The sequence below is a fragment of the Podarcis cretensis genome (genome assembly GCF_951804945.1).
Source record: "Podarcis cretensis genome assembly, chromosome: 8".
NCBI classification, from domain to species: Eukaryota; Metazoa; Chordata; class Lepidosauria; order Squamata; family Lacertidae; genus Podarcis; species Podarcis cretensis.
In genome coordinates this window covers 47,581,986-47,600,361 of record NC_137177.1, presented here as the reverse complement: position 1 = coordinate 47,600,361, position 18,376 = coordinate 47,581,986, and the positions used below count along the sequence as shown (strand labels likewise).

At 41.0% G+C, this 18,376-nt stretch overlaps 1 protein-coding gene across 2 annotated transcripts in view; it reads left to right on the top strand.

Moving 5' to 3' along the window:
- The window catches only part of CDH11 (cadherin 11), a 107,212-nt gene that overhangs the window by 74,102 nt on the left and 14,734 nt on the right, over positions 1–18,376 (top strand). For both annotated transcript variants that reach the window (XM_079988220.1, XM_079988219.1), the window contains exons 3-9: positions 151–561; positions 3,080–3,374; positions 4,016–4,135; positions 6,882–7,049; positions 11,519–11,706; positions 13,315–13,568; positions 15,374–15,510. In XM_079988220.1, the coding sequence (XP_079844346.1) occupies positions 334–561; positions 3,080–3,374; positions 4,016–4,135; positions 6,882–7,049; positions 11,519–11,706; positions 13,315–13,568; positions 15,374–15,510 (1,390 nt within the window). In that variant the 5' untranslated portion in view covers positions 151–333. The remainder of the gene's footprint in view (positions 1–150; positions 562–3,079; positions 3,375–4,015; positions 4,136–6,881; positions 7,050–11,518; positions 11,707–13,314; positions 13,569–15,373; positions 15,511–18,376) is intronic.

Here is an 18,376-nt window from a genome sequence, read left to right as displayed (position 1 = left end):
AGGAATGTCATTGTAATGTATGACACATTGGCCATGCTAACTTGCTTCACATGACATATTCGAAATTATAATTAACTTATAATTGACACAGTGGGGGAAATTAGCCTGCATTTCTCACCCTCTTTCTTTTTCTCTCTTTCCACCCTCTAGGAAATAATTTGGGAATCTATCCAGAATTAAAGTGATGCGCTTAAGGAGTGTTTACATCTCATTTATGGAAAAGTACACCTGAAATTTCAAGAGGATTATATTATTCCTTTTTACTCTTCTGGTGGCCCTGTGAGAAGAAGTGTTAGATTTGTGGATACTCTGGTGCCTATACATTAACCAAAAATGAAGGTGGACAACTGTTTACATGCTACCCTTATCTGCCTGGGAATGCTGTGCTTCAGCCTTGCAATAGAGATCGGGAAATTGAATCATTTCAGGCCATCACTCCATGGTCATCATGAAAAAGGAAAGGAAGGGCAAGTTCTCCACCGTTCAAAAAGAGGATGGGTATGGAACCAGTTCTTTGTAATAGAGGAGTATACGGGACCTGATCCTGTTTTAGTGGGAAGGGTAAGAAAGCCTTTATTCTTTATCAGTTGTTGCATTTTACCTCTTTAGGAACTATTAAGCTGCAGTTCTATAAATCTGTGGTCCTCCAGATGTTGTTGGATGTCAGTTCCCATTATCTGCTGCCCCTATATATTCTGCCACCTGAGGCAGTTGCCTCACCTTGCCTCATAGCTGGGCCAGCCTTGCATCAGAGAGTCCCTCTGATGCCCTCGCAAGGACCATATTCTCCAGAGACAGAGCTATGTTTTGAAATGTGCACATCTTTGTATTTTGTAATGCAGTCCTCTAAACAAATAATGCGTCCATTAGAGGAAAGAGTACACAAAAATGCATATATTGGTGAAAGTAACATGCAGAAGTGCATCATAGCAAGTAAAATTGCTTGCAAAACGGTGTATATTTGGCAAAACTACATACAAAAATGTACATATTTGGCAACATAAGAGCCAATTCCTGTGGTTTGAGTGGTCTTTGGTCCCCCCAATAAAATATTTGAGGGTGCGGGGCCCCCAAAGTTGATGAGCATTGCCATTCAAATCATATGCATGCACTGTGTCATGTCATCAATTATCTGCATATTTTATTCAAGTTGGCACCCCTGTTTGGAAAAGTGTGTGTTAAAATGGTGACAAATCTTTGTAAGGCCTTTTCAAATTTAAATATGCCTATTGATGCATTTCAGTTGAAAAAATGAGAGAAATGGAAATTAACTGAAATTTACCCCTGGATTGAACCTAGAACCTTCTGCATGAGTGATATCACCATTGAGTGATAGTACCTCCTCAGTCTTTCTCTGCTTGTCTGTATTCCCCTTTCCAGGGGAAGGTTCTTCATGTGTATGAGCATGATGGATGATCAACATTTGTGTGGCAACTCACATGACAGAGCACTCAGATGACTTCTCTATCACAAATGCAGTAGAACCAGACTTTAAAAAGTCATCCTTGATAGAAGAAAACTGTGTTCATACTTGGGTTGCAGCCTGCATTTGCTCTTACCCAGAATGCAACCTATTTTTCCAAGTTATAACAGAATGTACCTTAAAAAGTGCTGCCCTGCTTACATCAAAGGACCTGCACCAGCATTAAACAGCAGGAACGGATTAACCACACTGAGTGACAATTCTTCACTATTGTACCAGCTTGAACATTTGAGGAAGCGAAGATGGCTCCCAGTCTTATACATTACTTTTTCATATCAATTCACAGAGCCAATGCCTATAAGCATTATGAAAGTGAAGGAAGGCAAGTGGGGCTCCGATTTCATTTTATACTTTAATTGCTTTAGTGCCATTCATTAAAATATCACAATGGGCATTAAGTAGCTGAGAAATTGGAAATGAGGTGGAAGCCAATGGGTGGTTCATTTGTTGCAGCCCCATGCTTCACATACCTCATATTTTAAAAAGGTTCAGATTAAAAAAAGTATCTGATGAATATAAAACCTTTCATAAAAGATACTCTGCTTTTTCCTCTTAATCTCAACAACTAATAATCGGTTTTACTTTCCACATTGCCCCCCCCCCAAAAAAAATCCCAAGTACATTTTAAACTAATCCTTAATTCACTTTGTGAATTCTTTCTTCAGGCTATTTAAAATTACTTCTTCATTATATCCATAATAGAGATGCCCAGAAGCATCATAGAATAGGAGTGTAGAACCTTTTTTCAGCCTAGGATTCCCTTCTGGGCAAACCTTCCTGAGGCTACATTGCAGTGGTGGGCTAAGGGTTAAGGTTTTACACCTCTCTCTCTCTCTCTCTCTCTCTCTCTCTCTCTCTCTCTCTCTCACACACACACACACACACACACACCTACCTATCCTGCATCCAGACAAGGAAGAGGCCAAGGAGAAGGTGTAGCCTAGGAAGAGTCCCAAGGGGGCCATACAAAAACACATTGAGTTATCAGACTCTCTGCCCATGCTACAGAAAATCAGTTTCTGGAAACAAATAAACTGGTTTCAGCCCAATAAATTTACAATATATGGGCAAAAGAAATCTGGGAACCCCAGAGATTGCATTAATATGTACAAGTCAGTGTGTTGATAAAAAGCATCTTCAAATAATAATAGTAGTAATAGTAGTAGTAATAATAATAGTAATGATGACAGTAATAATTTTATTATTTATACCCCACTCATCTGTGTGGGTTGCCTCAGCTACTCTGGGCAGCTTCCAACATGTATAAAAACATAACGAAACACCAAACATTAAAAACTTCCCAATACAGAGATTAGGAGAAAGGGATTAGGATAAGAAAAAAAAACATGCTATCAGTGTAATGCTATCAGTGACTCCTGGTCACAATAGCAGTATTATCTCCAGTATCAGAGGCAACATGTAGCTGAATACCAGTTGTTGGAACTGCTTTTGCACTGCTGTCCTGCTTGCAGACTTCCCAGAAGAATCTAGTTGCTCACTCTAGGTAGGCTTTCAGCCTCATCCATCAAAGCTCTTATGTACTTAACATTTTCTTGGCTTTGAAAACAATAAGTGTGCATATCTTGCATTTTGCAGCTTCATTCGGACATCGATTCTGGTGATGGGAACATAAAATACATTCTCTCAGGTGAAGGAGCGGGAATCATTTTTGTCATTGATGACAAATCAGGGAACATCCATGCAACAAAGACACTGGATCGGGAAGAAAGAGCTCAGTACACATTAACGGCACAAGCTGTGGACAGGAATACCAACCGACCTCTGGAACCACCCTCAGAATTCATTGTGAAAGTTCAAGATATCAATGACAACCCCCCTGAATTTTTACATGAAAACTACCATGCCAATGTACCAGAGAGGTCTAATGTAGGTACGTAACAGAAAACATGAAATAACAGTTAGTTCGCAGGCTGACAAATGGATTTCTAGGACAATCGGTATTGAACTGATCATCAATTATGGTTTACGCTTAGGACATGAAATTTTCATTCATGCCTATTTTTCACAAATAGCATATCCGTGAGAAAACTTGAGTCTTGACTAGGGAGGTCAGATAATTCTGATGAAAGCACCAATGGGAGCAGAAATTAGGTTCTTCACCTCATGTCAAAGAGAAATCAATCCAGCAATTACTATACATATAATTGCCAGATACCATGAAATGTTGTTTTTATGAGAGGGAGCCTCTAATAAACACCCCAGATAGTAATATTAAGCAATTGCCAATGAGGTAAAAGGTGATTCATTATAATTTACTGAACAGTGTAATTCAAATAATTCATTGGACAGAGATTTCCCATAATCCCTAGCACAGCTGGTGGGTAACCAGTGGTGGTTCACTAATAATACCTCATCTAGAGAATTTGGAGTTTTCCAGTGCTTAATTAGTACATAATATCCCAATCATTTAGTTTTGTTTTTTAAATAATAATGAATTTTGAAAATGTTCTCCATGCTTTTAACATGCTTACTTAAATCCTGAAATGTATCACCACACCTTTCTGTTTTCAGGTACATCTGTTATTCAGGTGACTGCCTCAGATGCTGATGATCCCACCTATGGAAATAGTGCCAAACTTGTTTACAGCATCCTTGAAGGTCAGCCGTACTTTTCTGTGGAAGCACAGACAGGTGAGCAATTCATTTTTGCTACAAGAGAAAGGTGCTTCCTGCACTCCCCAGGGTAACCGGAGCAATGCATCTTTACAAATCTGGAAATATGGTGATCAGACCTGAGCACAAATGAAAATCCAGATATTAATTCATTTTTTTAAAGAATGGGCATGTCTATCATTCTTTATATTGCTGTGGCAAGTCCTGATACCCTTTAACAGCTGCACCAACATAATGGCATAGAAGAGTGGTAGCACATCTGCTTTGCATGTAGAAAGCCCCAGATTAAACCCCTGGTACCTCCAGAGAGTCCCATGGACTGCAAGAAGATCAAACCTATCCATTCTGAAGTAAATCAGCCCTGAGTGCGCACTGGAAGGACAGATCCTGAAGCTGAGCCTCTAATACTTTGGCCACCTCATGAGAAGAGACGACTCCCTGGAAAGACCCTGATGTTGGGAAAGATAGAGGGCACAAGGAGAAGGGGACGACAGAGGACGAGATGGTTGGACAGTGTTCTCGCAGCTACTAACATGAGTTTGACCAAACTGCGGGAGGCAGTGGAAGACAGGAGTGCCTGGCGTGCTCTGGTCCATGGGGTCACGAAGAGTCGGACATGGCTAAACGACTAAACAACAACAAACAACACCTCCAGACAGGACTTTGAATGTCCTCTGTCTGAAGCCCTGGAGAGTCGCTTCCAGACTGAGCTACATGGACTAATGGCCTGACTCAGTGTAAGATTCCCAGAAGCTTTCAACCACAGATTCCATAATCATTGACCACTGACTACATGTGATGGGCGTCAAAAACACCTAGTGATCACCAGGCTGGGGAAGGCTGCTTTAGAAGAAAGGATGAAGTACCAACAATGGGGAAAAAAATACTTCTTCCTATTACCAAAGACCATGTGATTTATCTTTGTAATTTATCTACTGTCTATAGGAGCCTTAAAATCTGCTATTTGGAGCATTTGCTTAGTTCTGACTGAGCAGTAATTAGTGTCCTGGACTTAGACTAAAAATCTAAACTAAAAACATTTTTGAATATCTGCAGTCTGATTTTGCTATAGAGCTGTAGAAGAATCTCTGAGGGGAAATGTCATTTGATTTGTAACACATTCAAGCATTGTGAGAGAGGCACATTCATATTCTGAACCACCTAGTTACAAACTTTGACAGCACCATTACTTTTCAGTTGTAGATACAGTCTGACATTTCATATCACCAACTGGCTCCAGACAATGGTTGTGCAACACGCAATTCACCAAGAAAAAGCCGTCTATTAACAATGTATTTTAGCCTGCCAAATGCTTGGGATGTGCAGACCTGTATTTTTCCTAGTCCGTAACACTTCTGCATGTCTTCACCTCTGTCTATCCCATTTCCATATTTATCTTTGGAGTTGCTTTCTCAAAATACTGAATATATAAATTAAATAAAAATCTACATGAAAAGTCACTTTTAAATATGTATTCTTAACAAACTTCCTTAATTTTAAAGATGTACTTAATGTTTCTTGAATGGAGAACTGTACTATAATAAAGTCTGTACTCAAATTTAGAACAGGAACAGAAAGTGGGTCTATATTTAACCAGGATTATTCCGGTAGCATATCCTGGCTTCATCATTGTTCTTCCCTAGTATCATGTTTAGAGCTGTTTGTATATGTCTTCCAGTTTCTCAAAAGTTTTCTTTCTTCACAAAAGAAACTTCCATTTTTTCTCCCTCTTTCTCAGGGCAGTCAATTTAAAAAAAAAATAATTTTTGTGGGCACTGGATTGGATTTATCATATTCAGGTCGCTATGGGTATGTGTGTGCTCCCATTAAACATTTCTCCAGCATGCTGCAGCTTTCCCAGATGCCTATTCTTCCTGATATCAAAAAATCCCCATGGGATAAATTACCTGATAATGTCTTCCCCTGAGCTTTATTTGAAGCATCGTAAGCCAGGCAGGCTTGCTACTGAGTACATGAGTTCAGTGCGGTCACTGGTTTTATTTTAAAGGGAAGTCTAGATCATGGGAGAGTACAGGCCTCTAGAGAGATGATTTGTAGGATGAAAGAAAGGACAGTCACATACACCTCTTGGCCACCTTGATAGTAACCCACCCAGCATAATTTCTCTGAATTTTTTCTCTCCCCTTTCGTAATCTTCGAATTTTCTCATTAACTGGTGCAGAATAGCTGGGAAATGAGAAATTGTTGGCACAGAAATTGAAATACTTTATTGCCACTTGTACAACTTGTATACAGTGAGATTGCATGAGCACCCCCCACTCAGCTCTCTTAGTCTTAATTCCCCTCGTTTACTGACGTACACCCACCAAAACCAAAAGTCAGTTGCCCTGTTGTTATCATTCAGCAGCCTAACAGTCCACGGATAGAAGCTGCTCTTTACCCTGTTGGTGCGACTAATCTTGCTTCTATATCTTCTGCCTGAGGGCAGGAGATCAAGAAAGTGATGGCCAGGGTATGAATCATCCCTGAGAATTTTCCTCACTCTCCTTAGGCAACGTTCTTCCGCTATTTCATCTAGCGGATTCATACCAGTCACAAGCTCTCACCAAAATCTCCTGTTCAGATAGGAAATGAACTGCTGAATATTACCCAGCCCATGTCGGGCTCATTCTCCCCTTGCTGGCAGTTGCTAGCTATGAGGAATCTGGACCAGTGCTGATGCATCTGAATATGTATGGTTCTTAGTGTAGAGTAGATGTCTAAAGAATGTTTTCTGAACCCTCCTTTTGTCTTTTACCTGCAGGTATTATTAGAACTGCCCTTCCTAACATGGACAGAGAAGCAAAGGAAGAATATCATGTTGTCATACAAGCAAAGGACATGGGAGGACACATGGGAGGGCTCTCAGGGACAACCAAAGTGACAATTACACTTACTGATGTCAATGACAACCCGCCAAAGTTCCCGCAGAGTAAGTAAAGAGCATCAGAAGAGCCCTGTTGAATCTTACCAAAGGCCTATGCCAGGCATAGGCAAACTCCGGCCCTCCAGATGTTTGGGACTACAATTCCCATCATCCCTGGTCCTGTTAGCTAGGGATGCTGGGAATTGTAGTCACAAGCATCTGGAGGGCTGGAGTTTGCCTATGCCTGGCCTGCGCAGTCCAGCATCACCCTATTTCTCATGTTCAGTGAGATGATTCTGGATAATCCACAAGCAATACCTTTTCCCCACTGTTGCTACACAAACACAAACACACACAAGTCACTAGTATTTGGTGGCATACTACCTATGAACTAGGAGGTTCCTTATAGCTGCCATGGATAATAGCCATTTAGGGATCTATTTCCCTTGCTGTTGCCTGTTAGCAAGCAGTATTCAATAGTCCACAGACTCTGAAGTTGGTGTTGCAAGCCTTCTTAAGAATAATGCAGTGGGTTAGGTATTCAGAAAATCTTTGAGCAATCTACTATCAAAGCACACATGGAATGTCAGCTGGGTATTTTGGCCATCCTGCCTAAGTGCAGTCCTAGAAAGTCTAATCAAAAGTAAAATCTCATTGATCTTAATGGGGACTACATTTAGGTAAGAGTTTCTGGGATCATTGCAGACCAATCCAAAACCAATTAACAAATGGCATTCTAAAAACAGTTTAAAAATCATTTTTTTAAAATCCTCTGCTTTCAAACTAATAATTTCCAGTTTGCCAGGGACATGACTTTAAACCATCATGTCCCTGGGTAAACCGGAATGGTTTAGGACATCTGTTCTAAAAGTTAATGGTGAGTGAGACTGACACACCTCACTAAGAAGGGCATTCTACAAGGGAACAAACAAAGACCCACTGGGCCTCCATGACTGATCTCAGGGCCCAATATACATGATAGTGGGGAAAGCACTATTTTAAGCTCTTGGGTACCAAGCTGTTTAGGGCTTGTATGTTTGTGCTAATACTTTGAATCTGGCCTGGTAGCTTAGGCAGAATTTATCAGTATCACTTGAGCTCCTCTGCCTCACCCTTAAATATGTAGACACATCTATATCAAATTGAGTTTAGGAGTCATTATCAAGGCACCCTCTTTAAAAAGGGGGGAGGCAAGCTTATTCATAAAAGGATTAAACAACTTCCTAGTGACTCACAGTGAATTGTTGTTTTTTTTCTCCCTCAAAGGCAAGATTAAAACCCAGGGGGAGGTTTTGTGCTTTGTGTCTCACTTTCAAAACATACCGGACAATGATGTTTTAAAAACATACTCCCACTGAGATCAATGGGATGTGGCAAAGACTTTTGTGGAAAGCACTGGAAAAACCTGTTAAATGAGACAGTTGAGACTGCACTGGATGAAAGCAATAAAAATATACTTGAGAAGGGGGAAAATATCCATTGTAACAAGAGAGGGATGAAAGAAATGGAATCTCACTTCTTCCAGATTGTATATTTATGAGTTTGTGCACACTGTGAAACTGACAAGGACACTGTTCTTAAAAGCAATCTCTGTTTAGATTTCATTTCTGTCCCAGTGATGCACAACAATTACATCAGCTCTTTTTCTGTGAATTATCTGACTTTTGGAGGCCCTGATTTCTTAAGTTTTTTGAGGGTTAGGTTGTTGGTTTTGATTGTGAATATCTATGCTCAAAGTATGGCATGTCAAAAATGAAGTGTGCAAACATAATTTTTGGGCCCTGTCCTTCTTTGAAATGCACACAAAAAGAAGGTGTGAATAAATGTTCTGAAACCACCCTGGGAGTTGAAGGTTGTTCTGTGATTTGTTTTTAATGTAATTTTCTCTGGATTTCTGCAGTAACACCTGCAGCATAAATTACAGCCTTCGTGTCACAATATATTCTGCATGGTCTTATAGTGCTCGTGACTGAGATTAAGACATGCATAATTGGAAGGTAATTTTCTATAATTGGTTTACAGGTGAATGAGGTGTAGTTTACAGGCTCTTGTCAGGAATGTTGGAAATAAATTTTCGAAATGCAGTGTGCTGTAGTGGTTAGTGTACCAGATTAGTACCAGTGGGATGTTGGTTCAAATCCCCCCTCAGCCATGAAGCTTGGGAAAATCACAATGTCTCTCTCATTCTAATTCACCTCACAGGGTTGTTATGAGGATAGCAAGGACAAGGGTATATTGTTGGTTGTGTCAGCTGTGCTGACAGAACTTGTACTGAGGGGTAGGATAACAATTTACTTAACTAACTAAACAAATAAACAAACCTTAATAAGGGCTAGCTTCTTAATCTTCATCTCAAATTGGAAAGCATACCTCATTGGAATTGAATATATTCATAAGGGCTAAGCAAAACTCAGGGAGGGGGGTTCTTTTCAAGAACATTAAAAATTGAAATATAAAACAAAATCAGTAATTTGAAAACATAGATGCCTACTAAAATCAGATTACATGCCAAACTTGCATACTTAGCTAGGTTTTCTGGAACAGAAAAGGTTTCAGCACATGGTGAAAATAATGTGGTGTAGTTGTCTGCCTACTGTAAATAATGCAGTGAGAGTATTTATTAATGGGCAGGGATTTAGGCGGTAAGCTCTTTGGCTCATCATTCTTGCCTTTGCAACTCAATAAAATGGCAAGCACACTGATGATTTTATATCCCAATTTTAAGAAAAATTAGCTCCAGACCTTAGTATTGCATTTTTAAGTCTGAAAATATGGTGGCAAAAAATAACAAAGAAGGCAAGTAAAGCATAGCTCAAATGCACTGTGTTTTTTTCAAATGCAAATTAGCGCTGGCAGTAACACTGCAAATAGGTTCCATTTTAAATTCCTCTCTGGGGCAGCTGACAATCTGTGCTAAGCCTTACAACGAGGGTCAAGTTGAAGTTATTTTTTGAGGGGAGAATAAAATAACACCTTCCAGTTGGTCTGCTAATCCACTGCACATAAATATAGCAACTGGTGAGCAGGTCACAGCCAATGAAGTCATTATTGTGAGTGATTTAAAATTGTCATTGTCCCTACACTCACAGACTCATGAGCTAGCATTGGAATAAAGGTTATATATATATATACATATATATACATATATATACATACACACACACACACACACATATATATATATATATATATATATATTCCTCAACAAGTTGGAGGAACTAATATATATATATTCCTCAACAAGTTGGAGGAACTACAAACCAGCATTAACCCAAATGACAGGTTCAAAGAGGTTTTAGCCAGCTCTGGTAGGGAAGCATCTATCCATGCATCTGGGCACGTGCTTGAGCCACATGCTGGGGCTCCCCAATAAAGGTTGGGGAGGAAATAATTCCATCCTTGCTTGGTGAGCCTTGGGTATGAAGCCAACATGCCCACTGATTCTCTGCTGTTGAGCATACACATGCCAGGCCTAAAATACACATGCCAGGCCTAAAGGAAACTCTCCAACCCTGCCAGGTGTAAAACACTGGTAGATCCCTTAACCCAATAATGTCTCACTTTCCCTGCAATTTTCTCTTCCACTTCCTTATCTTTCTGTACTCAGTGCCCATCACAAAAAATAGAGGGATCCTAAGGCCTCCCCCCGCAAACATCCCTATTCAGTCCCTTCAACAAATGACCACCATAAGGAACAAGACAATGTGGGAGGAGAAGGCTTATAAAGCCAATCTCCCCCCGTTTCCCTATTGGTCATCAGGCCTCATTTTAGAGAGAGCTGGGTGACGGCAAATACGCTCCCACCTTAGGTGCAGGAATGGGATTCACGAGTAAACCATTGTGTAGAAGCAAGACATTTCTAAGCACACATTCCTACTCCTTGAGGTCTCGTAAGGCCAGAATGAAGGTTGGAGGTCAGATGGAACGTGTGGTTTGTGGGTAATGGGTACTCTAAATCACAACACCTTTCGGGAAGCACCAAAGGTTTTTAAGGTTGTTGTCATCCTGCTCTGCCTGTTTGGGGTTGGTGTGAGTTATAATATTGTTGTTGCATTGCACTAGATTTGATCTGTTTTGACATGTCTACCAAGAAAGCCCTGAACGTCTGCCAAATAACTCCTATGCATTTGGGAGGATTGTTGAATGTGTTATGGAGGGCACTTCCAGTTCACCATCAAACCATGTGATGTGAAACTGCATTCTTAAGTACACTCAACACTTGCATGTAGCTGTGCATTGCAGAGGAAAATGAGTAGTGGCAGGTAGACTGTCAGTAGGTCTATACAGAAGTGTCCAACATACAGAAGTTATTTCCAGATGCTGTGGGATTCTGATCACCCCTGACCATAAGCCATGCTGGCTGTGGCATATGGTAGTCCATTGGAGGGCAGCACATTGACTACTTCTGCACTTCGAGATGTCTTGAGTTTTAGCACTTTCTGTGCTGCCTTTTGCACATGTAGATTAACAAGTGAAAAGAATGCACGTAAAGAAACTAATAATGGCTCATTTATTAATAAATCCTATTTGCCTAGGTGTTTATCAGATGTCAATATCAGAAGCAGCCATCCCAGGGGAGGAAGCTGGAAGAGTGAAGGCCAAAGATCCAGATATTGGAGAAAATGGCTTAGTAACTTACAACATTATTGATGGAGACGGTATAGAGATGTTTGAAATTACAACCGATTATGAGACTCAGGAAGGGGTTGTGAAGCTTAAGAAGGTAAGCAATGCGATCCTTTCATTCCTGTTAATGGATAATATACTTCATTTTCTTCCCATGCCTTGCAGAAACTATAATAGCCATAGATTATTGCTCATGGTAAGAAAATCACAGCAAATGCAGTTTTGGATAATTTGTTTATGAAGCTATGATTAACTTCCAGCATCCCATTTTACTGTTATCTGCTAATGCCTGGAGCCAGAATGGAAGGAAAGAGATTATGAGAAGAAAGCATTGATGCATAGAAGCTTCTTAACATCTTTTTAAAGTGAAGAAAGTACATTCTTCTTTTACTGATCTTCCACTTGAGAAATCAACACCATTCGTTCTTCAAAGCATATTGCGTATTAACTTGGAAATAAATGATAGGATTGCTTTGGTTATAATCAAGCATTCATTTTCAAGTTGGCAGTACGGTGTGAATTTTTGGATAATGTGAAAATTACAAGAGATTTCTTTTTGTGCCTGCTTTTCTGATGAAAACTTAATTTCTGCTGTCAATATTCCTTCCAAATGCATTCAGTGCTGAGAGAAAGAAAGGGGGAGATGGGAAGAAAGGAAGCCTAGGCTGAACGGCATTATATTCCCATCAAGAGATTCAACCAGCCTAAGCCACTTAACTGGTTTCTGCTTGCAATTCAAAAATGAATTCTTTTATTGTACAGCTGATGTCACTGCTGAAATCAATCTGAACATCTAATAATGCTAAATCCCAAATGAAAGTAACTATGCTCAGTGTCATTAATGACAAACTTTTAACTAACACTGCAAACTGGTTTCACAGTATACTTTACTTGGGCTGACTGCTTCTCAGGATGTCCTAAGAGGCCACCAACTTGCATGGCTTTAAAAGAGGAATGGACAAATTCATGGAGGATATGGCTATCAGTGGCTACAAGCAAGGGTGACCATCTTATATTTTCACTGCCAGAGGCAGTATGCCTCTGAATAGCAGTTGCTGAGAATCACAGGTGGGGAGCATGCTGTTGCTCTCAACCTCTGCTTGTGGGCTTCTCGTGGCCATCAGGTTGGCCACTGTGAGAACCTGGGCAGAAACAAGTGGCTATCAGAACTAGGAATGGGGAGAAAGTTGATGTAGTCTGTGCTTTCCAAAACAATACGCAAACCAAAACACAGTCATCCTTGGAGATTTGCACTCCTCCAAATTTTGCAGTGCAGTTTTCCTAGCAAAACTTCTACAAAACTGCATATATTCACGAAAAAGCATTAAAATGAATTATATTAAGGAAAATTGTTGTCCTTAGAGAGAGCAAACTAAAGAATGCTGGAGATGCTGGGGTGTTAATCTCTTGGTCAGCCCTGAGCCACCAGCCTCAACCTTGCTACCTTTTATTTTAACTTTTAATGTTCATAAGTTATTTCAAATATTCATATTCAAGATTATAATATCATGGGCCCTTGCTTCTTCATTCCTTTAAGCTCAGAAATTCTGAAAAATTGTGCATGCATAGGAGTCTTTTTGTTTGTGACTCTGTGTGTGTGTGTGTGTGTGTGTGTGTGCGCGCGCACACACACACACACACACTTGACTTCTGTAAAAATAGCCACAGCACTGATTCTAATATGCTATGCTTCTGTCTTTTTCAGCATCTTGATTATGAAACCAAAAGGACCTACAGCTTGAAGGTAGAGGCAGCCAATATACACATTGACCCAAAGTTCATCAGCAATGGACCATTCAAGGATACTGTAACTGTGAAAATTAATGTGGAGGATGCTGATGAACCACCAATATTTTTAGCACCATCTTATATTCTGGAAGTAGAAGAGAATTTGGGCCCTGGTGCTCCAGTTGGGAGGGTTCATGCCAAAGACCCTGATGCAAAAAACAGCCTTATAAGGTATGTTTGCAAAATGGGATGGTTTCAGTGATGCTCTTATGGAAATCCCCCAAATGGCAATTTAAAAACCTGTAAAGCCATGTTGTATATATTTTCATTGCCTTGTTTGAGTTAAGCCATCCTATTCTCCTCTTTGCCTTCTCTGGTCCCGTCCCCCCCATGCAGATCAATCAGAATCTGTGCCCCAATTTTATTTATTCTTGCAACTTGAAAGTAACCCCCTACCCAGGGGATGCTTTGAAAAATAACTCAGGGATGTGGTGCTCAATGCAGCCAAGATCTGCAATCTGATCATAATGGCATCACAAGCCAGGCAATTGCAGCCTTCAGTAACATCACACTACATACATTGTACCAATGTTAACTATAAAGGGCACATCTGTTTTATGCTATAATAACAATTTCAAAAGAGATGCCAGATTCCATAAAAGTTTCAGTTTTATTATGCTTTTTATATCCAACTTGTTCAGATGCCAACTGCAATGTCCAAGACTACGGAGTCAGAGTGCATACAGTTTCCCAAGACCTTAACACAGTTATCTTAGCTAATAAAGAGGCTGTATAGATAAATGTACAGTTAATGAACTAGCAATGTTTCAATAAACTGGCAAACCATGAAGCATAAAATGATGTAAATTAAGCTGACACTGGTTGTTTCCAAAATGACTTCATGGGAAATTTGAAAACATATGTGGGGAAAATGGGTTGCACCCAAATAAGTCCTATTCAGAGTAAACCCATTGAAATTAATAAACTCAAGTTAGTCATGTCAATTAACTTAAATGGATCTATTTTAAGTAGAACTAGCATTGGATACCACCCAGTATCTCCACCTTTGAGGAATATATTCACTTTTCACACAATATAGTTAAGCATGGAAACACACATTATTGGGGTTGGGGTTCTGCTGAAAATGGCACACCCCATTGTCCAGCTCTCACCCAAGTGCTAAAACATGAAACAACACCTCCATTAGGTCATGTCATCACATCATTGATTTCCTCAACTCCACTAGTGGTAAACAATGATGTGGAGCAGGTGACAAGAGAACCCAAAGCACTTGTCATGTCATTGGATTGAGTGTTGCTAAACACCACATGGGGTTTGTAGAGAACACAACAAACAAATGGCTGGAAGAGGTATTTGGTGCTTCCAGTCCAATAGTTCTGCTATCCTAATCTTATTTGGGTGTTCTAAATCACATGATCATCGTCATATGAAATGGGGGAACAGGGGCACTGTTCATATCATCGTGTTGTCCACATACTGGGTGAAGGATTGAAGAGAGGAATCTGTTTTTTTCATGTAGGTTCCTACTGTACTGTGGCACCCTGATTGCACAGATTCCAAATAATATGGGGTGGCTGTGTACATAGAGGGTCCATTATTCAGGCATTCCCTCAACCTATGGAAATTGTAGCAAAGGAGCCATAATGTGTTTCAGTGGTAGATGTGGAGCCAACAGTTGCATCCCTGAAGTAACATGCCTCCTGCTTCACACAATTGTAATCACATGATTCAGAATGCACCAATAGGCCACCTGTATCTCTGGCAATGCATAGCTCTACACTTGTGTTTCTTTCTGCTAAAAGACTGATATGAAAAATGGTGCTCATGTAGGTATTAGGAAAGGAAATCCATTTTGATGTTGGTGATTTAGTTAAGTGTAGTTAATTATTTTCTTATCTTGCTAAGCAAAATGCCTCCAAACAATTTTTTCCAAAAAATAATATGAGGTACACTGTCTAGGAGACACTAAATGAATTGAATATTTCTCTAATTACTTCATTTGCATCCACTTTTAGTTATATAATTGATCGTCACACTGACCTCGACAGATATTTCAGTATCAGCACAGAAGATGGTTCAATTACAACCACAAAGAAACTGGATAGGGAAGAAATGGCCTGGCATAATATCTCAGTATTTGCATATGAACTCCGTAAGTATTCATCAAACAGTTATATATACTTTTCGTATAAATTATATTAAAATGCCACAGTCTCCATTTTGAGCAAACTTTGAGGTACATTTCAGGTAAATTTTGAGCCAATTTACTGGAACAGTTTTCTAAGAAAAGTTCTGAGATTCCCCCCCCCAACTCCTGCAGAGTTCTTTCTTGATACTACTCACCATTTTGTAGTGTGTGCATGTTGGTTATCTTCGGTCTGTGCATCGTGGAGGATGCAAAATTGTAGCCAGTCTACCAGCGCAAAAAGAAACCGAGGTGCCAGCTTTTCAAGAGGATTGGAGTGTGATGTGACATTGTACGACATCCTGATGTTGCATGTGTGGCGTTGTGCAATGTCCTCTGAATATTAAGGGGGGCAGCCCCCTAAAAATATAGAGTGGTATCTCAGGTTAAGTACTTAATTCGTTCCAGAGTTCCGTTCTTAACCTGAAACTGTTCTTAACCAGAAGCACCACTTTAGCTAATGGGGCCTCCTGCTGCTGCCGCACCGCCGGAGCCCAATTTCTGTTCTCATCCTGAAGCAAAGTTCTTAACCTGAAGCACTATTTCTGGGTTAGCGGAGTCTGTAACCTGAAGCGTATGTAATCTGAAGCGTATGTAACCTGAGGTACCACTGTATATTTGGGGGGCTGAAACTGCTCCAGCCCATCGGAGTTGGTTCCTATGGCAAGAAATTAACTTTGGAGGAGCGTTCTTAATGGGGGAGAAAGAAAATGTACTAACAGGGAGCCTTAACCCACAAGAAACTGCTGGATAACTTACCCTTAGAGAAATTCAGTGAAATGTTACCCAGTTTCTTTATCCATGATTGCCCAGGCAGGTGCATTATGTGACCCATGAGAACCAGACTGTACAACCAAATCAGGCCAAACCTTTATTGACAGCAGCAGGCAGGGCAAGGGTTGGCATGGCATTGGGTTCTAGGATCAGTTCATCATTACACAAGCTCATGTTGATAGAATGGATCCACTGGGTTTGGATCGCTCCAAACCTGTATGATGGGAGTCGGCCAGTGTTGAACCTTGCCGTGGTGCAAGCCAAGCAAGCAAGCTCTCACTGGGGGACCAGGGTGCAGATTCCAACAAGGCAGATACCGAACCTCCGCTTGGGTTTGTCATAGTCAATCCTCCCCTCAGGCACCTTATGGGGGGATCCCTGTACTATGTTGATTCTGACCAATGCCATTTCCGCCCTCATATAAACAAAGGGAAGTTGTAATTTCACTGAGGTGAAGAAAACCCCGACCAAGTGCCAATACAGTGGTACCTCTGGTAACAAACGCTTCGGGTTATGCACGCTTCGGGTTACAAGCTCCGCTAACCCGGAAGTAGCTGCTCTTGGTTGTGAACTTTGTCCTGGGATGCGAGCGAAAATTGTGCCGAAGGCGTGCGCGCAGCGGTAGACCCCATTAGTGAATGCACGTCTCAGGATAAGAACGGTTTCAGCTTAAGAAAGGACCTCTGGAACGAATTAAGTTCTTAACCAGAAGTACCACTGTAGTAGATTGAGAGAGAAAAATTCCTTTCCGGCCCTGTCAACCAACAACCCAAAATTGCTCAGTGAAGGCTCTAACCCGAGGGTGGGCAGGCAGGAAGCTCTCAAAGCAAAATGGCTCTGAGCTCCAGGGGAAGCAGCCTTATACAGGCTTCCCCTCCACTCTGCAGCAAGGGCTCATGGGGCAGCTTTTTTCCATGAGCCCATCACACAGAGAAGATACTGGACAAAACTTTGGGCCAGAGTGCTTATTGGGCATGGAATGGGGCATAAATTTGAGAAGATTAAGAGGCCATTTGCATATAGCTCTAAATATAATCCAGTTGACCTGTATTTTGGGACGCGGGTGGCACTGTGGTCTAAACCACAGAGCCTAGGGCTTGCCGATCAGAAGGTCAGCGGTTTAAATCCCCGCAACGGAGTGAGCTCCCATTGCTTGGTCCCTGCTTCTGCCAACCTAGCAGTTCGAAAGCATGTCAAAGTGCAAGTAGATAAATAGGTATGGGAAAGTAAACAGCATCTCCGTGCACTGCTCTGGTTCGCCAGAAGCGGCTTAGTCATGCTGGCCACATGACCCGGAAGCTGTATGCCAGCTCCCTCGGCCAATAAAGTGAGATGAGCGCCGCAACCCCAGAGTCGTCCGCAACTGGACCTAATGGTCAGGGGTACCTTTACCTTTACCTGACCTGTATTTATTCTGCTCCAATACAGTCTCACATGAATAGAAAAGCTGTTTTATGTATACAAACATCAAAAAAGAAATGCTTCCTAATGTATGGAAACTCTAGGGGGAAAAATGGGCAAACTTTTGTTTCTCCTGAGAATCATTAATCCCATTCAGCTCTTGTTGCCTATTGATGTCTCCTGAAGGGCAGGAGTGGTCAGTGAGAAGGGAACAGCACTGTGCACCTGACCTCCCAGCAATGGAGTCACTGCTGCTTACTAGGAGAGGGGCTTGTCAGTGAGGAGCTCAGCACTGTGCGGGCTGATATGCCCAAAAAAAACTGATCACCCACCAATTTGCTCCTGTCCTAGTAACTGGCAGCAACTTTGGTGGTAGGAGGCCCAGTGCACAGCACCATCCCTCCTCACCAACAGTTCCTGCTAATGGGACATTCTGAACTTGTGAGAGTTGTGTGACCTCCACATCTTGACCAACAACCTGAATTAATGCATTCCTTCATTCCCAGGTAGAATTATTATTATATTTGTTTTTATCTGCTCACCAGTGCCCAGATACACACACACACACACACACACACAGAGAGAGAGAGAGAGAGAGAGAGAGAGAGACTCCTGAGAAATTATGTTTTTATGTTATGTTAGTCTATGTAAACTTATG